This window comes from Rhinolophus sinicus, linkage group LG07 (assembly GCF_036562045.2).
Source record: "Rhinolophus sinicus isolate RSC01 linkage group LG07, ASM3656204v1, whole genome shotgun sequence".
In the NCBI taxonomy this organism is placed as follows: domain Eukaryota; kingdom Metazoa; phylum Chordata; class Mammalia; order Chiroptera; family Rhinolophidae; genus Rhinolophus; species Rhinolophus sinicus.
In genome coordinates, this window is record NC_133757.1 from 26,791,777 (window position 1) to 26,816,715 (window position 24,939).

Below are 24,939 nucleotides of genomic sequence, written 5' to 3' on the forward strand. Positions count from 1 at the left end.
AACTCCTTCACCATTTTAAAGAAGCAAACTCCTAACAGAGAACTTGTAAGAAACAGAAAGCAGCACACATCAATGGCCCCCTCCAGCTCTAGGAGGGTCCCCACTCAGTGTGAGAACAGAAAGGGATAAGGCCAAACTCATTGCCTGTCTGCTCATCCACCAGGGAGTGTGTTCGCTGTGGCCGCTACAGCCCTGCCTCAAACAGAGCAGGTTCCAACCCCCATTCTGCAGGGATCTTCTACCAAGATGCCGGCAATGTGTTGACTCCATCATTGCTGGGACAGCGAGCGCTCAACGCTGATGCCTGGCAGCTGGAAATGGAGCAGCCAGCCACAGCCTGTGTAACCCATTGTTTCTAAAGTGCTTTCAGCTGTGGGAGCCTCCGAGCTCTCAGACCAGCTGTGGGTTCTTTGCTGCATTGAAGGTTTAAAGAAGGGGCCTGAAAAGTAAGAAGGACCAAAAATAAAGGCAAAGGGTTGGATGACCCGGGCCATACACAGTGGCCATGAAGCAGGAGACCATCTTTCCTGAGGGATGGGCCGAGAACTTGGCTACTCCCCTGACCATAAATGGCTTTGCCAGGACTCTCTTGGAGCCACCTCTTGCCCTGTCACCCTTGCTCTCCCAGCTGGATAGTCCTACAAATGTGAGACACAAGTCAATAACGCCAGTGAGAAAGGAGCTCGCCGGGGGCAGTGTTTGGAGAAGGTTCTTGGGAGACTGTCAGAATGGTAAGTGAGAACTAGCATCTTTTCTCAGCCTAACTCATTCTCTCTATAAAAACAATTCTTAAAGCTCACATATCCTAATTCTAATATAAATCTATCCTTGATACAATGAAGTCAAGGGGCTTCGTTTTTAGTTATGTACCTATATGCAAAACACTAATCATTTAAAAAAAATTCTCATCAAATATTTGCTGATCTTACCTTTTACTTTAACAGTAAGGTTTTGTTTTTGACAGCCCACATACAGCCAGGGTACGAGGTAGATGTTTCAGCTGAATTCATTTCCCCGTTGACGCAATGGGTCAGGTCACTGCCTTTGTTCTTACTGTTTGGTGCACCTTCTGCTACCTGACCAGCAGCATAGATATTCATCAACTGCATCAGAAACCGCCCACCGTTTTGTGTGGATTGACTAGTGATACAAATTGGGTTGGTACTCAATCAAATGAAGTTTGCTAAGTTAGGAGGGAAAACAGAAGAGGCTTCCCTGATTCTTCATGAAAGAGATTGTGTAAAGGAATGGAATTCAGGCTTTGGAATCAGACAGATCTCTGATCTAACCCAGCCTCTACCACTTATCAGTGGGTGACCTTCCGAAACCTGTCTTGGTCTCCGTTCCGTCACCCATGATATAGGAATGAGAGAGCCCCCCTCGTGGGGAGGTTCTGAGTCTGTGTCTGACACACAGCACCCCCCCAGCGACAGTGAGTAAGGACCCCATCTCTCCTACTTCCCCTCCCAAAGAGCAAACTTACCACAAGTGACGTGCAGCCACAGACCCTACAGTGTCTTCAGAACCATTAGGTAGATACTATATTATTCTCAGACTAACAGTAGGTGTACTTTAGCAGTGTGTTCTGTACCAAATTCCAATACTTTCACTACTGCTGATCCATGCGTGTGATTCCACCCAAGGATTTCCCAGTGTCTTCTCTGTGCTCACTCTGTGCTGGCCAGGTCATGAGGAATGTGACACCACACAAACCCTCATACACCTACAGGGTTTTACAGTTTGGACAGAGCTGCCACCGATGTGAATTCTTTTGGGCTTATCCTGTGAGACGTGCAGGGCACGTTAACCATATTCCCATTTTGAAAATGGAAAACCTGAGCGTGGGAGAACAGATTTGTTGTGAGGCAACAGAGAGCAGAGAGCGCAGGTCACCTTTCCAAGGCCACACAGCTGGTAAGAGGCTGAGTCTGGACTTGAATCCAGATGAGGTGACTCCAAACCCAGGGTTGCCTCACCCCACCCTGCTGCCTCTCTAACGAATAGTGCGTCAGATGCTTCTCCACCCAAATTTACGTGATGTTTTTCTCTCCATGAGAGCACAGTAGTGTGTTTCTACACAACATGAATGTCTTTCTGAACTTGGCCAAAATCGTCATCATCCAAATCCTGATAAACAGCACATGCAACGGCCCGCTTGTAGCTGCTCCTCCCTTCTGTCGTCCCCCAAAGGAAGCTTTGTCTTGGGCCTGCTGACATCAGTACCCACTCTTCACTGATGAGATAAGGCTCTGGGCAGCTGCATTCAGTTTCCATCAAATGTCCTTGCAGCATCTGTGGGCTTGGTGGGTATTAGCATGAAGGGGAGTGTTCGGTCCCTTGAGCAGGAAGACCCTGACCTACGATGGTCCACTTACTCTTATGTTGTCCTAAAGGATGTCCATCTTGGTCTTGGTAAAAAGCAGCATCAGAAAGACTGGCATCGATGAACCCTAAATGCAGGGACAGAAGATGGGGACAGGGAGCAGGAAGGAGCCAGCAGAGACCCTGGGCAGGGCCTGACCAGATGTATGGGCACCTGGGCAGGCTAACAATTCGGTGCCCCACTGAGCCCCCGATCTTTGTTGACTCCATAGTTGGGGAAGAGGTGAGGCTGTGTGTGTGCTGAGTGAGGGGAGGGGAAGGAAGGGTCAGCTTCTCTTCTGTCGTCCTGACCAGCTCAGTTCCAGCCCGGACCCTCTTCCTCAAACTCAGCAAAAACGGAAGCCTTGTCTTTCTCCAGTTCCCTCTCCTGGGAAGGGGTTTAGACCATCTCCTTAGAGCCGGTGTGGTTGGAGGGTGCCCCTGGGGGTTCTTATTTCCTATCCTACACAGAAAGTACCAAGTACTTCTAAATTCACACAGTTCCGTCCCTGAAAGAAGTCCTAGAAAAAAAGTTTTTTCCAGTACGTTGCTGAATTTCTAGTAATATTTTTGCTGCCCTTTTGGATGGAGATCCCTCAGGCAATCGCCCCGCTGCCTGGCCCTGGTTGAGGACCTGGGAGGGGGGAGGGGACGCTGAGGGAAGAACCAGTGGCCTCAGGTTCCTCTGTTCCTCTGCCCTCTTTTGGGGCCAAGATGGGAGCAGACACTGAGGCTGACTGAGCCTATGGGATCAGTAAGTTGTCTTGGAATCTTCCAGAATCATTGCCATTTAGTGGAGGGGTCAGTTAGGTGCCTGGCTGACCATTCCCGGGAGCTTTAATGTTTTCTTCTCTTTGGCAGAGTTTTTCACTGAACTTTACGTTGCCTGCCAACACGGTAAGTCCAGCAGCCCCCACTCACCAGGCAGGTCAGCAAACACCGGTGCAGCGCTTATGCTGGGCCTCCAGAACGCCATCACGGAAGCTGTGGGGGGTAATGGGGTGCACAGTTCCTCAAAGGCACTTAGGAAGAGTTGGGGGTGCGCAGAGAAATGTTTTCAATTATGAAAGTTATAAATATGCATTTTGAAAAGGAAAACAGCAAAATGAAAACAAAAAACCACCTAAATTCCCACCAACATCAGAAAGCATCAGTCCTTCCAGTCTGTTTGCCTCTATGTAGATTTTGACTTCTGTTGTCTTTGTACCACGTGTTCTTTCTCTACATATAATTTTACGGGATGAGTGTTTTCCATCAGCCTTTATAACCATAACTGAGGATGGCCACATGATATTTCTTAAAGTAAATGATTTTCTTAATTGCTTAATCACAATTAGGAATAATTTGGTCATAAACACAGGTATAGATAAACCTTTATTTGCACTTAAAATGATTTCCTTAGTATATAGTCTAGAAGAGGAATTTAGAAGAGGAACAAGAATAAACATTTTATGGCTTTTGATGATGACATTTAGCTGCAAGTCAAAAGAGAGATTTCTATAGGTGATGGAGCGCAGTTTCAATCCAGAATTGATCTTCCACCTTCTGTTCTCACGTTGTGGAGAGATGACACGAGGGTTGTTTTCTGACCAGTGCTGCTGCTGTGACTGAGCCTGGCATTGTCCTGGCCCAGGTTTTTTAGTGTATTTGGCTGTGTCAAACGTTTCTGATAAGTCGTATGATTATTCGGAGAGACTAAGTGGAATCTACCTGGTAAGAGGACACCTCAGCCAGGACTCATGTTTACTGTAACATGGGTGCATGGTCTTGGAGAGCAGCAGGAGGGTAGAACCTTGGGACTCACTGCTGGCCCTCTGGTGTCAACTGCTGGATGCCCTAGACATCTGTCCTCTGGCTCCCCTGGTACCTGCTCCACCCTCTGGTAGGGCCCTGCCGTCTGAACCCCCCTGATTTGCTCTGCTCTCTGCTTCAGCCTCTGCCTGTTGTCTGCAGACAAATTCCCCGCTCTCTCTCCTTAACTGTCAAACCTTTTAATATGGTCACTGCTGGAAGTTTCCCCTGGCTGCTCAAACTCAGCAGGTCTGTAGAGACCCCAGGTTCTGTCTTGCCCTCACTTGGCCTACCCTGTGATGGTACTTAGAGAAGCAAGAAGCCATTGCTTGGAGCGGTAGAGGTGAGTGGGCAGAGAGAAGTCCTTATGATGCTAGATGTCACCTTTTAGAGTACCTCCTTGGTTAACAGCCCATTTCTCTGAGAACTGTCCTCTCCTCCCTTTGAACCTATGACCAACCACCCAGCTTGCCTGGGACTGTCTGGTTTTAGCATTGAACATGCTGCAACCTAGGCAACCTCTTTGGAAAACCAGGAAGATTGGTCACCCTTCGTGGTTATGTGTCTATCACATAAGCCTTCCCTTTGGTGCAGCTGAATGCCAGTGCAGTGGGGCCACCATGGAAGAGAGGTGGATACCTGGCTAATCAGAACCTCTGCAGGGGTTGGGAACAGGGCCACATATGCAAATCAGTCCCTGCTGGGCCATACTAAACTGTCAAGTATAACCACTGGGTTGGGTGCTGCATTTGGTCATGGAAGGCAGTGTATCACTGTGGTTAGAGCTTGGATCCTGGAGCCACCCACACAGCACCTGCTACTTAGGGCTATGTGACCTTCACAAGTTATTTCACTTCTCCGTGCCTCATTCTTCTCATCTGTAAAATGGGGATCATTATAGTCATGTTTCACTGGCTATTGTGAAGAATAAATGAGCCGAAACAGGAAAAGTACTTGAACAGCCTGGCACATAGTAAGTACTCCATAAGCATTAGCAGGTGTTCACGAGGGCAGGGAAATTCATCTGGAGAGAGAAAGAAGGAAGCAAATAGAGAACAGCACAAGAGAAAGGTCATGTACTCGGGGGAGAGGGAGAGATCCCAGGAGGAATTGCTTTGGTCCCAACCAGTTCCCAGTCCCTAGAGAAACCAGATTCCTGCTGCTTTGGGGCTCTATGAAGCACCCCTGAATCCTTATAGTTAACTGCTTTTGGAGGGCTTAAAACCAGCCCAAGTAAATTTGTGTAACCTAAAGATAGAATATCTTACCTGAAACAATATTCGACTCTTACCACAACCCAGAGAAACCAAACACTTTAGGCAAATGCAGCATTAAGGTAATATGGTGGCGGGGGCAGGGGTGGGGGGTGGGGGTGGGGAGAGTGAGGTTGTGTTTAGATAGAACTGTAACCATTTAAGTACCAAATGTTAATGCCTCCGTTATTACACTCCTTTGGTGGGAACTCTCTGGGAAAGAGGTTTAGGCTTGGAATTCAAACACCCAAGTTCAAGTTAGATTTATGGTTATCTGAGGAACTTTGTACAAAATTCCACAACTTCTGAGATCTAGTTCCTTTCCTCCTCCTCCTCCTCCTCCTCCTCCTCCTCCTCCTCCTCCTCCTCTTTCTTTTTTGTGTGAAATAGAGACAATAATTGTCAAAAGCCTAAGCCCCAGGGACTCCAAGATACTCACTGAGGTTGGTGAGAATATTAAATAAATTACAGGTCTGACCAGAGCTTTGCCAAATTTAAAGGAACGACAAAAGCTTATACTTCTGGTGCTCACAACAGCTCTGGGGATAGGTTCTAACATCCCTATTTTATAGATGAAGAAATGGGGCCCCTTAGCTTGTGAGTGGAGACATCACTGTTCCACTCCAGGCGGTGAGCCCAGGACCTGCAGTCAACCCCGCACTACACTACTTAGCATAATTTACACAGGTTAGTTGCTAATATATGATAAATGTATGATAAATCTTTCACCTGAAATTTATGGATCCAGGTAAGACTGTCACCTGAAATAGCTCATAAATGGTGAGATCCAGTACCCCTCGTTGAATGGAGATGTGAAGCGGAAACATGCAATGTATTCATTCAAAGTGGAACCACCTCAGGAACATGGATAGTTCACGACTTCAGATCCCCCCAAAGCCGTTTGCTTCATTGCATGTTTGAAAACAATAAGGCATCCTTAAAGACCTTGTTTCCACCAGTCTTTATGTTTTTTTCCCTCTAGCAATGGGAACAGGTCGGCCCAAAGTGTGCTGGGAAGAAAGTCGGCGCTAGGGACAGAGGGAAGCCTTTTTGAGGTGCAAAAAGTATTATGGCAAATCCAGAACACTTGAATAACAGAGACCTCAACTAAATTTCTGAATCCTCTCTCCTTGTAGCCAAATTTAATTCTTTCTTATCTGGGAAGCAATCAAGTAAGATTCTGTTTGGCAGTTGTTGTCATGTGTTGTTTTTAATAGAATGTTAAAAAGGGGCCAACTTTAGGCCTATAGCTTCACCTTTGACAGACTGTCTTGTATAATATGCATTCCATGGATTTTGCTTTCTTAAGATGTATATGCTTTTTCCACACAGACTGCCTCCCCAGTTGTTACAGGTGGGAAAGAAGTTGTAAGTATGTCAGTTAAATTCTGGAGCCTTGGTTTTGGTCATTTATAAAATGGGGATAATAATGCTCTACCCATCCTGTGCATTTGTTTTGAGGATTAAAGCATTTGATGTGTGAACTGCCACCAAGCACAGAATCTGGTTCAAGTATTATTCTTATGACCGTCTCAGCTCAAAATGGGGGAGAGTTTGCAGCATCACAGGTGGAGTTCACAAAGTGTTGAGCCAAAGAAGCTGGATGCAAGAGTATGGCAGGTCCTCAAACAGCGTTGTTTTGTTCAACGTCATTTTGTTATAGTGTTGGTGAGATGCTGTGGGAGCTTAACTCTTGTTTATATTAATTAGTCCATGGTAAAACTGGTTTCATTATCCATTGTTTCACCGCAGTTCCAAGAAGTGATCGGCACCGTTAAGTGAGGACTTACTGTGCATACTTGCTCTGTGCATCTAGATGACAATGGAAAATCAGACAAAACTGATGTACGGTGATAGATTTCAGGAGAGTGGTTACCCATGGGGTGACTAGAAGGGAGCATGAGGCGGCTTCTTGGGTGCTGGTAACGTTCTGTTTCTTCACCTGGGTGCTCGTTACATGGAAGGGTTCATCCTGTGAGGTCGTCAAGCTGTATGTTTATGATTTATATGCTTTCGGTGTATGTGTTCTATATGAGAATTACACATTTATAGGGATGTTGCAGATTATTGTTGATATTTCCAGATAACCTGCAAATCTGAAAACTTATGTGGATACAAGCATGGCTATTTCCACCCAGATCAAAGGGAAATGGGAATTTGAAAATTAATCAATGCATTTAGTGTAAATAAGTAAAAAAAATTCACATCAAAATGGTGTGGGATATAATAAAATATTTTACTTTTTGCTGATACATTAAAATGTATCTTAGCTTTTCCAGTGTTGATGAGACATTTGTATTTCTGTTCCTAGGAATGGACTGTTCGTATCCTTTGCGCATTTTTCTACTGGTTTATCGCCCTTTTCCAATTGATTTAAATTACGTAAATTAAATCCTATGAAAATGAGACATTTGTCATGTACATTGCAAACGTTTTTCACAGTATTTCATTATCCTTTCGTTTTTGTGTAAAGGGTGGCTGAAGATTTTTGTTTCATTTTTGAGCAGTTGAACTTTTCCTTTATTCTGGTGGAAGCTGACTCTGCTTTTCTCTGTGCCAGGACTGTGGGCCCTCTCTGGGATTAGCCGCAGGCATCCCGTCCCTGGTGGCCACAGCTCTACTGGTGGCTTTACTCTTTATTCTGATTCACCGAAGAAGAAGCAGCACTGAGTCCACTGAGGTGATTTGTGGCTTCTTTGGGTCTGGATGTATTGGCAGAAATTGGTATTTTCATGAACTGGCTTTTGGGCAGAGACTGTCAGTATTTGTGTCTGTTTTCTAAGGACAAATGGTGGACATTTCTGCACCTTGATTTCTATCTCAGACTCATGACATTACACTCCAGGCAGAGCTGATTTGTCATACAACCTCAGCTCACCTGAGCAAATCCGTGGCAATAAGGATGGTATTTGGAGTGGCAAAAAGGGAAGAGGAATGTTTGTTGCCATGGCAAACGCATGTCAAAGGGCACAAGCTTCATAAAGAGAATGGAGATAATCTTAGGAAAGATAAGAGACAAACAGGTCCTGAGGTGCCCGGTAGGCATATGTCCAGTGGATGTGGCTTTATTTATCTTTGCCCTTTTCCACATCTGAACACCTATCAGTCACAAGGGAGTCTACCAACCCCACCCCTTCCAAATCCCAGATGGCTCTGGGGACCATACTCAGAATTCAAAGGCCACTCAGACTGATATCAAACAAGGTTCCACGGTTGTGATGCAACTGTGTTGTATGGACTCTGGGTTCTAATTCCATCCTCTGTGTATGAACATTCCTGGTATTCTCACACTGGTACGTGTTCCCAGGGAGACAGAAAACCAAGGCTCTAACCCTGGCTCTGCCACTCTATGATTTATGTGATCCTGGCCCAGTGACAACCTGTTCTGTGCCTTGATTAGTTCAACTTAATAAGAGTCATAAAAACTACCCTCCCTATTTTAAGAGGTAGGCAAAGTTGCAAGGAGGAAATGAGCTCATGGGTGTAAAGATGTGTTGACCACTGTAAACTTTGAACACATTAAGCAGTATTGCGGCTGCTGGTGGTGTTATTTGTTTAAGTAAAAATTTTCTCAACCTTCAGTGCACTTTAAAGTCATCTAGGAGGCTACAAAAATACCAGTCATCAAAACCGATTAAATCAGTATCACTGGATAATAGTGGCATTGGTCTTTAAAAAAAAACAAACACTAAATTTGGGGTGGCCGGTTAGCTCAGTTGGTTAGTGTGGTGCTGATAACACCAAGGTGGCTGGTTCAGTCCCCGCATGGGCCACTGTGAACTGCGCCCTCCTGAAAACACACACACACACACACACACACACACACACACTTATTATGGATAATTTTAAACATATACTAAAGTAGAGAGACTAGTATAATGAACTTAATTATCAACTCATGGCCAAATTGTATTTCATCTCTACTCCCACCCACTTCTCCACACTGTCAACTCTGGATTATTTTTGAAGTAACTCACAATTGTAGTTCTTGGGTATGTTTTGGAAGGGGAGAATTCTTATCTGTTTGCTTATTTTGTTTTCTTTTTAAAGTTCTCTGGTGATTGTAATGTGCACCCAGGTTTAAGAACCACTGATTTTAATCATGGTCTTGCGCAAATGTTGTGACCCTTCATTTTGTTTTTTCGTTTGTGTGTGTGTTTATACCAACTTAGGAAAGTGAGAGTCCATGTGAAATTACAGAAATTGATGACAATCCCAAGATAGCTGAGGTAAGAACTCGTGGCTGTAATCACTATATATCATCACACAGGAAACAGACGTAGTAAAACAAGGATTTTAAAGACTTTTTTATATACAGGAGCAGGGCAATATGAGCACATGTGGAAAAGAGATGACCAAATGAAACTCAAGCACAAAGGCGGTTCTCAGTACTTTTATTGGCTGGAAAGAAATTCCAGGTTGATTTAACATTAGAAAATCAACTTAATATAACTTATTTCACTGACAAATGAAAAGAGAAAAACCATGTGACCATCTCAATAGCAAAAGAGAGTTAAAAAAAATAAAGTCTTTTGTGATGTGAACTCTTAGCAAACTAAAATAGAATAGGAACTTTCTTAAATTGAAAGGCAGTATATATTTTTAAAAATTATAGCAAACATCATACCTAAGGGTAAAATGTTAATGAATTTTCTTTAAGTTCAGGAACAAAACAAGGATGCTCACTATTACCACTTCTATTCAATATTGTGCTTTAGGTCCTAATCAATGCAGTAGGACAGGAAAAAGAAGTAGAAAGTATGAGACTGAAAAAGAAGAAGCAAAACTGTAATTTTTTCAGATGATATGATTATCACAGATAAATTATTAGAATTAGCAAGAGACTCTAACAGGTTTACTGGATACAAAATCAGTATGCAAAAGTAACTTGCATTTCTAAAAATCAATAACAATCAATTAGAAAAAGTAACTTTTAAAGATACCATTTTATAGTGGCAATAAAAATATATAGAATGCTGAAGAATAAATCTAGCAAAAACATATAATCCCTTTGTGGAGAAAAATAAAACTTTAGTAAAAGAGATTAAATAAGACCTAAATAATGGGAGTTATATACCATGCTCCTGGATAGGAAGACTCGATAGCATAAAGACGCCAAACAATCTCAAATTGATCTACATAATAAATGTAATTCCAATATAAACCTCAACAGATTTTTTTTCATGGAACTTAATAAGATGCTTCTAAAATCTATATGGGAGAAGGCAGAAAAAAGTGACAATGAGCAGATGGTATAGAAAACAAATAGCAAGATGGTAGATTTAAACCCAACCATATCAATAATCCCATTAAATGTAAATGGTATAAATGCCTCAATTAAAAGGCAGAGCTGTCTTGATTAGATATAAAAGCAAGAGCCAATTATATATTGCCTACTGAAAGTCACTTTCAAAATAAAGACACTAATAGATTAAAAGTAAAAGGATAGAAAAACAGATATCATGCTAACATTAAACAAGAGTGTTGAATGGCCTAAAAATTCTCCCAAGGCAGCAAGCTCAGGTAATTGTGGACCTCTCCTCATTTATTTTCTGTCTCTTGAGGATCACTGTCCTTCCTTGCCTGATGGCCAGTCTTCAAAACTATTGCTTAGAGGTTTTGTCTGATTTTTGGTTGTTTTAGGGGGAGGGTAAATCTGGTTGCTGTTACTCCAACTTGGCCAGAAGCAGAAGTCTTTGCTATATCTTTTTTTAAAACCTCTTTGTTTTCTCAAGAATCCTAGGAGGGTACCTACCCATGGGACGAATAGGATGGGAGAAGAAGAAGGTCACATATACGTGAAGACTGTAGCAGGAAGCGAGGAGCCCGTGCACGACACTTACCCTCCTCCTGTAGAAATGGAGAGAAGGAGAGGACTGTGGTGGCTCATGCCCAAACTGAGCCTAGAATGATGCAGCTCAGTCAGGGAGCAGAGCTGGAGCTGGAACAGCGCTGAAAAACCAGGCTTTTGTGCTTGGCGTGAGGAGAGATGTCAAGCTGCTTCTTACCCAATCCAAATGTCGTCGACAGATCTGGAAAACTATTGGGTTGATTTGTGTCTTTAGGGGACAGAGCCAATAAGGTTCATTCCAAATCTCAGATCTTGTGGTTTAAAAAGCACTGCAGCACCAGGTGAGGTCACTATGCATCCCGAAGGAGCCCTTGGGTACTGTTCCTGACCCCGGTGAGAATTTGCTTTTCTTTGTGATTTTGGGAAAAGGGCTTAATTTCTGAGAGTCTTGCCTTCTGATCTTTTTTCACATCCCATTTCTCAAAAAGCCATCAGACCTGGCTCCCATGGGAGGGTTGCCCAAGGCCAGCGTGGTACAAGTTGGTGTATAAATGAAGCTTAAGAGGGATGTGTGAGGGGAAGCAGTTCCTTATTTCTGAATATCTCAGGATAGAAATCATGTGGAGCCACACATGCCCTGACCACAGGGGTGGCACGTGGTGGGATCATTCATCACTCCCACTTTTGTTTGTGATCAGACAGTATTTAAGGAAGACAATTCTGCAATGGTGTGCGTGTGTGTGTGTGTGTGTGTGTGTGTTGAGTGTAAATAATGTGGAGAGAAGGCAGAGGTTGTTTCAAATGATTATTAGAAATGAGAGCTGTGGCAGTGGGGAGAAAGGCCCAAGTCCTTGGCCTATTACGTGGGAAATCTCATTCTCAGGAAGAGAGACCCAGAGGACGCTGAGCATGTGACCACCGGACCAGAGGGATAGGCTGAGTCGCAGTGTGCCTGGCGTCTGTGGGAAGCCCATGGGCAGTGTCAGCCTGCTTGGGCCAGGCCTTCATTATCGCTTCTGTGAGGAGGCTTCCAGGAATCCTGCTTGCCCCACCCAGAACCACTGTTTATGAGTAGTTCAGGTCTCCTGGTGGGAGAAGTTGGCTCCAGGGCACCTCACAGTCCATCTACCAGTTCCATGCACCACCTTGACATGCTGTGGAAATGCTGCTTTCTCAGATTGTCCAGAAACACCCCTCCCCTCTTTTCTTTAAATAACCAAGAATGGGTTCTATAAACCCAATCTCTGCCATATGCCAACCCATGCTTTTCAAAGTCTCTTGTGAAATTTAGTTTTGTGCCAAGTCCCCTGGGTCCAGTCACCTGGACAAAGCAGGTTTGGCCATTTTTAAGCAGGTGTGTCCAATGATCTAGGTTCTTGTACTTCTCTGACATTTTGGGACATACCTTGAATTTGCTGAGAACGTGACTGTGGCCTTGGCCTCAGTGCTTATAGGTGCCAGCCCTGGGGCACATTGTTGGCCACTGGGAGCTTCAGCTCTGTACCTACAAGATGGAGATAGCAGCTCTCATCCTCCGACCCCCAGGGCAATTCTGAGGCTGGACTGACATATGCATGTGAATAAGGCTTGGAGTCTATAATGTGTGGCTTGTAGTTTAGACGATTTATTTTAATTCCACTTACAATCCATTGCTTAAAGTCTTTATTTAAAATTATTTCTACTACACTAGTAAGGTTCGGTACTTCTGTCATTTTTCTTGCTACAATGCTCAAGAACTTATTTTGGAATAAAGTGAAAAGTAAAATGGTTGTTCTTATGAACCTGCAACATGTCTGTGGTTTTCCTTTGACAATATTACATGGCATTGGCCCTGGCGTTGGAATTAAGGTTATTCCAGGGATATGTTTGGTGCTGGCACTGTCTCTGCTAAGCTGATGTGGAGAGGTTCAGTCCTTCATGGAGGGTGATGAGGCAAAAAAGGGTTAATAAAAGTGAGCCTGAAGGGGGAGAGCCCAGGCCTGCATCCCCATGCCAAGAACCACCCAGGGTCATCCCCTAGAAATAAATCAAGGGTGTCCAAACACTCCTAAAAAGAGGAGATAAGACCCAACTGGTATTAACTGGTTCCTCACATATGGGCAAACTGTTGAAACCTGTCCTTGAACTCTAGCATCACTATAATACATAGAATTAAAATAAAATGAACATTAAGGTTTGCACCCCCCCACACACCCGCCCAGTGGGTTTTTCTGTATGCATTCTGGGTAAGAGCATGTGCAGAAAGAAACCAGTTGTATAACCAACATATGTCAATCAAATGACCTCAGTCTATACGTCACATCTCCTGCTATAAGGAAATTTACCTACCCTTTCCTATGTAAGAAAAAACTAACCCAAAGAAGGGGCAGTTGTCTGCCCCTGCAATTTCTATGCCGGCATCTTTCTTCTTGAATAAACTTACCTCCCTGCTCTCCTCATTTCAGGCTGAGTCTGTGAATTTCTTCACCTTTTGAGAATGACCAGGGGTTAATTCTAATGACACAACAGAGGGCAGCCGGTGTTATGAGGAAAACGCTGAGCCTGGAAGTCAGAAGCTCTGGTTCCCCAACCCAGGGTTGGTGCTAGCTTAGAGATGACCGGGGTCCAGTCATACAATGTGTTTTGGTCTCATTTCTTCATGTATCACCTGGTGTTTGGATTGGCTTGTCTCTAAGTTTACATCTACCCAGTTCAAACATTCTACCTTTATTTTCCCAAATCCTTTGAAGTAAGTATGCCCTTCCACCTCCCTGTTTCACCACTCCCATAACACAGCTTTCTGTACCCTCTGAGGTCTTCCTGAGCTCTTGGTTTTGCAGGTGGAGATACTTATTTCTCTTGTATTTTGCCAATAAACAACAGTTTTGTGTAGCATTCCTTCTGGAATTTATTACTGCAACACTGTAATGCTAATTAAAGACAAAAAATCAATGAATGACTAACGTAGGAAGCATCGCCTATTCATACTATCTTTGCACTCCCACCATTCTGATAAGATTTATTGATTAATGCATAAATTAATTTAACAAATGTGCATGGTTTCCCTCATATGTCAGATGATCTGCCAGGTCCTATGATAATATTGGAGATGTAATGAAAAAGCTAAAGGCAACTGGGGTTTCTGGAAATGTCTCTCCACCCAAATAGAGGAAATACTATCAGGAAAGCTTTCATCGAGGTGCTTTCCCTCTAGGCTCAAAGACATCAAATAGGCTCTCTCTTGGGTGTAGGTGTTACTATGCCCATTTTGCAGATGAGAAAATGGAGACTCTACACAGGTTTCATTGGTCCTGGAAATTGTAAAGCAAATTGCTTTGAGAAATGATTTAAGTTTGCAGGAAATGAAGAGTTAAGAATAATGAGTTTAACTGATAATTGGGGAGGATTTCTGTATTGCCGTGTTTCCCCGAAAATAAGACCTAGCCGGACAATCAGCTCTAATGCGTCTTTTGGAGCAAAAATTAATATAAAACCCGGTATTATATTGTATTAATTATATTATCTTGTATTATATTAATTATATTATATTATATTATACCCGGTCTTATAGCAAAATAAGACGGGGTCTTATACTAATTTTTGTTCCAAAAGATGCATTAGAGCTGATTGTCTGGCTAGGTCTTATTTTCGGGGAAACACAGTGTTATTGGGTTCTTTGATATATATGCTGGCGGGAAGAGTTTGAAATACTTACAGTAATATGAATTGATTGATAAAAAGTATATTCAAAACAAATAAAAGTGACCTCCACGATGGCTCCCTAGGAGATAAAGGGCAGTGAGCACCTGGAGGTTCCCGTAAAGTAGCTCTTGTCTTCCACTGGACCAGACCTTTGCATCCTGTCACCCTCGGCCTGGTGTCTAGAGAGTTTCAGCTGGTCCAGGCAGCCTCGGGTCTGGGAGTCCAAGAGCCAGGACATTGGCCTTAATCTTCACCACCTCCTGTTTTATCTTCAGGGACTTGGTACTTACTGCTGGTACTTTTACTGACAATATTCTTAGATGTCCCTTCACCCAAGGTAATTATGAACTTGTTCCTTAATCTTTCCCAATCCAAATAGATGCCAAATCAAGCATTTTATTGCATTACCTCAATCTTCCAGCAGACACGACGAGAGGCTTCATTATCATCCTGATTTCACAAAAGAGGAAATCGAGGCTCAGAGTGGTTAGGTAACTTATCCAAGGCCACACAGCTGGTAATTAGGGGAACCCAGCCCAAATGCATATCCTCTGCTGAATCAGCAAAAGCTCTGACATTAACTGTGTGGTGTTGGGCAGGCCGGTGCCTCTCTTTAGACCTTGGTTTGTCTTCCGTTGAACGAGGGGGATGGACTAGAAGGTCTCCAAGGTCCTGCTTAATATTCTTGGGCTTACGTGATATGCCTTAATCATGTTGTATAATACTTGCCGTCAAAGGTTCTCCTGTTCGCCACCAGAGGGCGCTCTGCTCCCAAAGCAGGAGGCACTGGGGAAGGCTGAGTTGCACTACTCACCAACCTAATTGATAAAGTTCCAGCCTGGAGCAAAGAGAGGTGTGCTCCAGATCTTCCCATCCTTTCACACCTGCTCGGATCCTTCCTCCTCTGGTAGGGTTCCTGGCCTCCCGAGCCACAGGGCTCTCTCCACAGTTTCTAAGCCTGTATTGTCCATCTTCTCCACCAGGTCGCTGTTAGGCTACCTGTTAGGCTAACCAGCAGCCATTTATCTCTGGCATTGTCATTTTGTTGTTCATTTTTGTTCCCTTGTTTTCCAGTCCTCTCTTGGAAAGAGGCTAATATAATGGAGAGATGTGGATTTCAGACATCAAGCTCTGACCACCTCGTTCCGTGATTCCTGCCTTGGAATTGCTGATCTTATGACACCTGTTTCTCCCCTTGAGATAAATCTTAAACTGTATTTTTCCATTTTGTTACATTTTTATTTAAGAGTATTTTATAATATTTGAGTGAAAAAATGAAGACTCCACCATCTTGTGTCCTCCTATTTTTATTGGAACTACATAGTATCTCATCTACACGATGGGCAAAGTGGGCTTTGATGAGCTTCCCTGGAGAGGAGCCACCAATTACAACACAGTTTCTAAGGCAGCATGCATTGTGAAGTCTAAGCAACAGTTGTACAAATGGCCTATTAGAGCATAACCCATTACCAGGTGGTGCCTTGTCATGTTTCCAAAACTATTTCTAGAAGCAATCTGCATTTCAGTGAGACTTAAAGAATCCGCAACTTTCTAAGGCATTTTTCACTATATTATGAAGCCTAATTTATTTAACCTGAAAAACAAAACAAAACAAAAAACAAACAGAAAACAATGTTGGTAACTCTAGGCATTCCTTTCCCATGGGTCAATGTAATCCAATCCCAGGTGTGCAAAAATTTCTTCTTCACTTTCTGCTTTGAGAAATATCCTCTGAAAGCATAACAAAAAAATACGTGCATTCAGGTATTTTTGTTAACCATCTCAGTGCTGACACAGTGAAAGTTTTACTTGTAAACCTGTCTTGTCAGAATGAATTATTGCCAAAACATAATTCCTTCTTCTGAGCATAAAAGCCCTTCTTAACTGACTTCTGTAATTTTTATATTGTCCCACCCCAAAGTATATCACTTAATAAATTAAGGTAAAATTATGACAGCCTTACATATTCAGCTAAAGGCACTTGGTGTTTTTCCTATGGGGCTGTAGTTCTTAACCACACTTGCTCATTAGAACCACTTGAAGAAGTTTTTTTAAAAAACATTGAAGCTTGAGCTATACTCCAGTCTAATGAAATCAGAATCTCAGGAGAGTTCTTGTCATCGATCTATTTAAAAGCTCTGGGTAATTCCAATGTGCAATCAGAATTAAATACTGCTGCTCTAGGTAACGGGGAGTGGCAATTACAGGATACTTGTAGGTGTTTGGTTTTCCTCCTGGCCTTCCACACCTGCCCTCACCCCCACCAGGCTCCCACCACGTGATCTCTTTAAGACCAAGCACCACTTCTCCTCCATCCCTTCTTGTCTGTAGCACAGTGTTGGGCACACAGGAGACACTTGCTTATGTTGAACTATTTATTCTATGTCAATCTGTAAGTATTCCTAAGTAAGGTTATGTGAATCTGCCTCTACTCACATGCTCCACTCATACGCTCGACATCTGACGCATTCCTGCTAGCATCCACAGCCCTCGCTTCTGACAGCAGCACCTTGATTTTTCTTTGGGAAACCCTCCTTCCCTAATCCCAGTCCATGAGGGTCAGGTGGGGTTGGTCTTACCTCCAGGGAGGGGCACACAATCCAAGCCTGGCCAATCAGAGCCACAGTCATGGGTTCATGGATGGGCACATGGCCCAGGCCAGGCCAATGAGCATCAGCTAGGACTCTTGCTGGAACTACTAGGAAAGGGGCTCTTCGCTGTTGGGGTAGCTAAGCTGAAAGGATGGGACTCATGGGAAAACCCTGCCTAAGAATGAAACCAACACTGAGGCAAACCGCCTGAGCACTTGGATACAGCCACACCTGAAGTAAATATGACCCTGGATGCTGCAGTATATAAGCCAAATCCCCCCTTTTTTGCCTATGCCATTTTGGATTGGGTTTCTGACACTTGTAACTGAGACAGTGTTAACTAAATACACCTTATTTAGACTATAAGCTCCTGGAGGGCAGAAACTATTTTAGTTATTTTATGTCTCCTTTCCCCTCAGATCTCAGTGTCCTTGACCACTGTAAGAACAGTAGACCTTGGTACTTGTGGATTTAACAGTTGAATATTTAACTCTTCATAATTCATACAGTAATTTATCATTTTGCTGGCGCATGAATTTGAATCATGACCATTGCATGGCTAGCCCGCCCAATGAGTCACATGGCTGGTGAGTGAGACTAGCTGACCACTCAGCTACATCCCAGGGCAGCTCTGTTGCTCTCCTTCTTGCAACAGACTCTCATTAATGACATACTATTCACTCAAAAGGCTACCACCCACTGCATTTGAGTGGTGCTTGAGTGGTATTTGTGATTAGGGGGGATCTTTGGTTTTCTTTGGAGTTACTCATTGCAAATATCAAAGATATACCAAACTCAATTAATGTTCAGTGCTGGACTGGTTCTGGGGGCCCCATGAGCTCATCATCTTTGAGCTCAATGCCCCTGAGGTGCATTCTGGGCCAGCTGGGGGCTGTGCTCCTGTCAGAATCTTTCCAACTTCTCTCAGCTGTGTTCTGTGGGAACAGGACTCTCAGGGCAAAGGAAATTGAACCTGGACACTACAAGGAAAAGTGCTCAGGGAGCCAGACTTGGGGATGAGGGTCAAAGTAGCCCATCTCAGGGAGACAACTCTACCTTGGTCTTGTCATATAAAGCATGGTTATCCAGTATCATCTTCCGCTCGTGCGTGGCATAGCGCCGGAGGTCTCTCTCAAACTGCTGGACAAGAGATAATTAAAATAAGTTACTATCTAGTCCAGAATGTCTTCAGTATTATGTGTTTAAAGATATCTAAATCCCTATAATGAAACATCTATCTCAACATTAAATACTCCACTAAATGGAATTAAACTCCACTAGATGTTCTCAAAGCGATGTTCTCCCTCAGGGCAAAGCTCTACGATGACAGAGCTCTGTGCTCACACTCCCACACTAGACGTAAGCTCTGAAATCGGGAATCTGATTTGTTTGGTTCATAACGATATTCCTCTTCCAATATGCCCGGCACATGTAAGATGGGTGGCAAATGTTTGTTGAATGAATAAATAAATAGTGTGAGGATTATGTCCAGAATAACATCTGGTCCAGAGTAAATGCTGGATAAATAATAGTTTGGAATATCATTATTGTAAAAGAGGCTAAGGAGTCAGGAGACCCAGATTCCAGCCTGGATTTTGTCCCTATCTGGCAGTGCATCTCTCGGCAAGTCACCCAGCCTCTCTGAATCTTGGCTGTTTAAATGGGCGAATGGATGAAGTGCCTGAGTAAAGTCACCTCTGGCTCTAACATCTTCTCATATGACATTCTTTAAAACTGATGGTCTGAACCACCTGCCCTACCACCTGCCCCAGAGTAGCATCTCCTATGATCAGGCGAGGACTCTGAGGCTGCAGGCAGCAAAAGCCGAAACCTAAGCTAGAGGACAGGAAGTACTTGGAAAAGGAGGGCAACAAATGAAGTTGTCATTGAGGTTAATTTTCCTGGGAGAAGCATAGATGTAGAAATACTGCCCTTTCCATGTGGGAATGGGAAGAAAGTAAGGAATAGTTGCGCCCTCTAGTGGCAAGGAACCATTTCCTCGTATTATACGAAAGCGGGCTGAGGCTGGGAACTGCCCTTCTAGACCATCACCTGAGTGTGTGAGAAGACAGACTTTCCAACCAGAAGTCCTTTATAATGCGGCGGAAGGGAAGCCAGGGTTGTGAAAGAATTGAGGAGGGTGCTGTAGATTCTGGGTGCTGCTGTAGTTGCTGGTCTGTGAAAGTAGTGGAGTGGTGCTTAGCACAGGGCCGTCTCCCCAGTACTGGGCCACTTTCTTCCAGTGCCCCCCACAGAACTCAGAATAATGGCTGCTCACACTGTGTGTTGGGGAGTCTGGAGAAAGAGGGAATGGGGGGGGCAGTGAGAGGCTCCCCAGTTCTGTGTGGGGAGAGGTATATTCCTGGACTCCTCTGCTAAAACCTCAGGGGCATTTTCCCATAGACTGTTAGGACTTATAACAATGTCATTCATTTGCAGAGTAATAATATTTACTCAACAAATATTTATTGAGCATCTACTATGTGCCAGGTATATTCTGGGTGCTTGGAACATAACCGTGAACAAAACAATGACGTCTGCCCTGATGGGGCTTGGACGTGAGCAGGGGACACAGATAGGACACAGCAACAGGATAAATAAATTATAAGATACGTTAAAACAGGTAAGCGCTGGGCACAGGACAAGCCTCATTGAGAAGGTGGGGTTTGAGCAAAGACATGAAGGAGGTGAAGGAGTTAGCCAAGTGGATTCTGGGGGAAGAGCACCCAGGCAGAGGGAACCGCTGGAACAGAGGCCTTAGGAAGAGAGCAGTAGGAGAGGAGTTCAGAGAAATAAAAGGGTGCGGAGATCGTGCAGGGCCTTGTGAGCCACTGTAAGACCTGCAGCATTTCCTCTCAATTAAATGGGGAGCCCCTGCAAGGTTTCAAACAGGGCAGTGACCTGACCTGATTTACGTTGTAACAGGGTCGCTTCGCTGAGGGCAGGGCAGAAGCAGGGAGACCAGTTGGGAAGGTTGTGGCCATCCTCCGGGTAATGCTATCCTAGCTAACATTTATGGGCAGTTTACTCTGTGCCTAACACTGGACAGAGTTCTTACTTCATATTAATTTTCTGATATGCTCTGTTATGGCTAGTACTTAACTGCTTCTAAAAGAGCTTAACATCACCTCTTGAAGAACACTTTTAAGTACATAACTGAACTCAAAATTGTGCTCAGGTGAAAGCACTGTCTCATATAATTCTCATTATAATCCTGTGAAGTTAGCACTGTTATCAGCCCCATTTTTCAGATGATGAAAGGAGACCCAGAGAGCCTAAGTAATTTACCAGAGGCCACACAGCTGGTGATAGAGCTAGGACTCAGACTCAGTCCTGCCTTCTGCCCTAAAACCTCTAGTTTCTCCCAGCAACCCTGTGAGATAGGCATGGCAAGCATGTTGTCTCTTGTTTCAGATGAAGAAAGCTGAACATCAAGCAGGGGCGATGGTACTACAGTCTGGCTGTATCATTAGTCACAACAAATTTCAGAGGGTTGCTACATACAGTTGTGCAAGTCGTCTACTGTGGGGACAGAGTCCCAGAGAGCAGTTTCCAGGCTCTCAGCCACATGTGGAAAGGTGCTGGCTCAGGGAGTAGACGGCCATCAGCTGTTACCAGTTAGCCATTAGCCATTGATATAACTGTGGTGGCTACGCTAGCAAGCCAGGCGGATTGTGGATTGCAGATTGCAGTTAGCAAGTGGGGTTGGTTGGCAGAGAAGCAGATGGCAGGTTGCGGATAGTGTGGCTCCTGCTTCCTGTGTCTCCAACCCAGCCGCCAGCGAGAATATAGTGGTATGACTCCCCTGTCTGTGGCTCCATGGGTGTTCCTTTTTGGCCTCACCATGTCCTGCATTATGTTGGGAGTGGGACCAGAGACCCCGCATGACACCCTGCATGACATACACTGTGAAAACTCTAGAGGGTGCCAATCACATTTGTAGTCTTTGCAGATATGCATGTGTATTATGACAATTTTCTGGAAAATGACAGAAAGGTATCTTAAGGAAGAGATGCTCTTTAAAGTTGGTGAAGGGCTGCCATCTGGGTTAGTAAAGGGTCTGGGTTAGCCTAGACTCCTGGCGAATGAGTCATCTATGTGTTTCCAGTGGAGAGGCCGTGTTTTCTCCCAGCACCTGACACAAAACATGGACAATACTCTTGAAGGAATCTCGGCAAATCAAGTCACGTTGACAAATTAAGCAGATCTATTTTGAAGAAACATGATTGAGAGGAAAATAGAAATTTCCTTTGGTTTTTAACTATTGATTGCCCAGTCCAGAAGTTGCACCATACCTGAACGGCTCTAGAAAAATCTCAGCTTAATGTGTCCCTATGGACGTATGTATTCTGCTCAGGAAATCCTTAGGCTACAAAGATCCCAAGGAAGCTTAGTCAGTTTAGTACTCAGACAACTTGGTAAATGAATGACCCCAAGCTGAGGTGAGATTCATGGATGACTTGAATTTGTCTTGAGAACATTTGCCAGGCCCTGAAATCTTTGGGTAAAAAGGTAAAATTGAATTTCTCACCTACAACATTTTAGACTAGACCTAATCCCCGTCACCCACCCACATGTATCCACCGGGGACAAAACACACCACATTCAGTGGTCAGGTAAGTGGGGGCCTAAAGATAATAACACAAGTAGCTACCATTTGCTGAGCCCTTCCCACACTTAAACACATGCAGCATCTCACTTAATTCAATGGCAACATTAGGATGTGGGCAGCACTGTTATCCACAATACGGATGGAGAAACTGGGCTTGAAGAGGTTAAATAATTTGTTTAAAGTCACTTAGCTAAATAGTGGCAGAGTTTAGTGTTCTGTCAGTGCCCACAGAACCAATGGCAGTAAATTCAGAGAACTCAGAGAAGAGACTAAAATGGGCTGAAAATACATCCGTGTTAAAAATAAAATGGACAAAGGGCAACCATTTCTTCCAGTGATTCCTAACTGGCATGACCTTGTATAACCTTGGACTTCTTTTTGGAACTTTCCCTTTTCTCAACAGACTCTACATTCCCAAAGATTTATGTCTATCAAACAAACAGCATTTATGATATATTGCTTCATCGGCTTTTCTAATTTTTATGAATAAAAGATGCCAGCCAATATTTTTGATTAGGGCAAGAAATTCTGGTGCTAAGATGCTGTGCTGAAATAATTCTGGCCCCAAAGCAAAGACACCTGACATTTAACCCAAGGTTGAGGACAATTATTTTGTGTTATGTCATTCATCCATATAAAACCCTCCAAGGACTCGTTTCTTTTACAGCAACAGCCAGCTGCTTTGGGATACTGGTGAAATAGTATGGGGGGGTTTAGTTCAGAGGATGGAGGACACGCTGAGATTCAAATCAGGGGCGCCATCTCTGTGGCTGTAACATGACTGGAGCTGGGAGCTGCCACCTGGCCAGCACTGACCATGTATGTGCCTGGTGTGTGCTGAGGGCCCGGCCGGCTTCACCTCATTGAGTCCCTGAAGCCTGGGGAGGTAGCTGAGGTCACCACCCTCACTTTCCTGATGGGAAAACAAAATTTAAAGGACATAGGGAACTGGTCCTGGATCATCCAGCTGGTAAGAGGCAATGCAGGGACGTGTAACTGGGTCTGGTATGGCCAAACCTGTGCTCTTAGCCAGCTTGCTGCTTTCTCTACTTCAATGGTTCTCTCATTTCAGCTGCATCCCAATCACCTGGAGGGCTTTTTGAAATGCAAATTGCTGGCTCCACCTCCAGAGTTTCTGGTTCAGTAGGTCTGGGTGGGGTGGAGAATTTACACGTATAACCTGTTCCCAGGTAAGGCTGATGCTGCTGGTTAGGGGACCACACTTTGAGACTGACTGTTCTAAACTAATTTGTCACACTTGACCATGTGCAGGTGGAATGCTGGATTTAGAGGTTTCTGGGCACGGATCCACTCCCTGTCACCCCGCCTCCAGGCCATTGTCACGCCTCTAAGCCGCTGTCCCACTGATTCAGGTAGCACTTACCCGGGAGCCAGTCCAGCCCAGCAGAGCATAGGCGCGGCACTCGTAGGGGCACATGACCAGGTCCACACGGATGGCCTTCCAGGTCTTTCCTTCCTGCTGGCCGGACTTGCCACTGTCCACTCGCTGATGGTGCAATTTTAAAATCAGAAAGCATTTTTGGAAATGATCTAAAGCATCCACTTTCCTGCTAGGCAACTTGAACTTTTCAAATGTGGACTCCATAAGGTCATAGTATAAAAGCAATCCCTGAAAAGAAACAGAAAGCCATCAGGAAGAGACCCCGCTGGATAGGGTCCATGGATAGAGAGGCTGTGGGAGAATCTACCTCCAAGTTCTGATGGCAGGCCAGTGCTCGCAACTAGCCTCATCTCTTTAACATTGCCTCGTTAGAAAGTTAACTTTATAACTGGTGACTCCAAGTTAACTAGTGATTCCAAGATGTGTCCAGTAAGTTGCCATCCTCCAATTTACCTGCTCAGGGGGGATTCCTCACGGCACAGACAGGGCAGATGTATAGTAAGGAGAAGCAGAAACATGCAATTAACTGCTAAATCTGAGTGGCAACTAAAAGAGCCAACAGCCTCAAGACAATTCAATCATAGCTATTAGGGAGTGAGATTTGTTATTCTTTAGGTCACAGGTTCTCAAATTCTATCAGAGGCATTTTGGAAAGTTTGTTTACAGCACAGTTTGCAGGGCCCTGTCCCCAGAGTGATTCAATGGAGGGGAGGGAGGGTGCAGAATGTGCATTTCTAACACGTTCCCAGGTGATGCTGATGCCGCTGGTCTAAGGACCACGTTGTGGACATGACTGGTTCAGTTTATTATTATTAGAAATGCTTTACATTTTTTCTGCAATGAGACATTCAATTCGACCTAACGCTTTGAGGAGGGGACACGGTTCCTTTTGCTGATCTCAAAGAAGGAGCTCTTCACCCTTCAGTGCGTCCCCCAGGAAAGGTGTCAGGAAGAACAGACACCATTTGAAGGGGGGGAGGAGCACGATGTCAGGAAGAGCCTCTGGGGGCGGTGACAGATATTGCTGTGGCTAAATCTAATAACCCACTCGGGAAAACACAATTCCACTTTTTAATAAAACTTACTAAAATTAGTACACGATAGCAGCCTTTGGTGTAAGTTTGAATTATGTACACTTGAAAAGTGAGCTATTAACATATTAACAAGTCTCACTTTGGAGCCAGATTTGCAAAAACACCTCCCCCTGCACCCGCCTTCGCCTCCCCCCCAGAAAACTCCACAAAGCTGGCTTTCTAACAGTGTTTACACTCTCTCCACATGGTGGTGACGCTCTGGCTGGGACAGGCAAGGGGCTAGCTTTGCTAGGGGACTGCTCTGAGTTTTGCAGGGTATTCCCGGTGCATCCCGTGAATGGCCTGCTCCTCTCTGCACATCCAGGCAGTTCTGTCTGTGAAGCGCACGGTTGTCAAACACACACTCAACCCCTGTGGTCGCCT

At 44.3% G+C, this 24,939-nt stretch overlaps 2 protein-coding genes across 8 annotated transcripts in view; one reads left to right on the top strand and one right to left on the bottom strand.

The window, feature by feature from the left end:
- The first annotated feature begins 241 nt into the window (after positions 1 to 241).
- On the top strand, positions 242 to 12,984 carry OPALIN (oligodendrocytic myelin paranodal and inner loop protein). Of its 6 annotated transcripts, none has more exons than XM_074339293.1 (7): positions 308 to 731; positions 3,223 to 3,258; positions 6,738 to 6,773; positions 6,867 to 7,025; positions 7,966 to 8,085; positions 9,578 to 9,634; positions 11,141 to 12,984. In XM_074339293.1, exons 4-7 carry the CDS (start codon positions 6,948 to 6,950, stop codon positions 11,315 to 11,317), a joined length of 432 nt encoding a protein of 143 aa, XP_074195394.1. In that variant the 5' UTR covers positions 308 to 731; positions 3,223 to 3,258; positions 6,738 to 6,773; positions 6,867 to 6,947; the 3' UTR covers positions 11,318 to 12,984. The 6 variants fall into 6 exon arrangements, with proteins under 6 accessions (XP_074195398.1, XP_074195397.1, XP_074195394.1 ...); XM_074339294.1 differs by having other exon boundaries at positions 6,738 to 6,759; XM_019724777.2 differs by lacking the exon at positions 6,867 to 7,025 and having other exon boundaries at positions 315 to 731.
- Positions 12,985 to 15,185: 2,201 nt separating this feature from the next.
- The window catches only part of DNTT (DNA nucleotidylexotransferase), a 37,902-nt gene continuing 28,148 nt past the window's right edge, over positions 15,186 to 24,939 (bottom strand). The window contains exons 9-11 of one of the 2 annotated variants that reach the window (XM_074339305.1): positions 23,465 to 23,710; positions 18,525 to 18,605; positions 15,186 to 16,608 (exon numbers count right to left, since the gene is read on the bottom strand). In XM_074339305.1, coding sequence (XP_074195406.1) covers positions 16,522 to 16,608; positions 18,525 to 18,605; positions 23,465 to 23,710 — 414 coding nt within the window. In that variant the 3' untranslated portion in view covers positions 15,186 to 16,521. Of the gene's footprint in view, positions 16,609 to 18,524; positions 18,609 to 23,464; positions 23,711 to 24,939 lie in introns of both variants that reach the window. The other variant, XM_074339304.1, reaches the window with a different exon arrangement.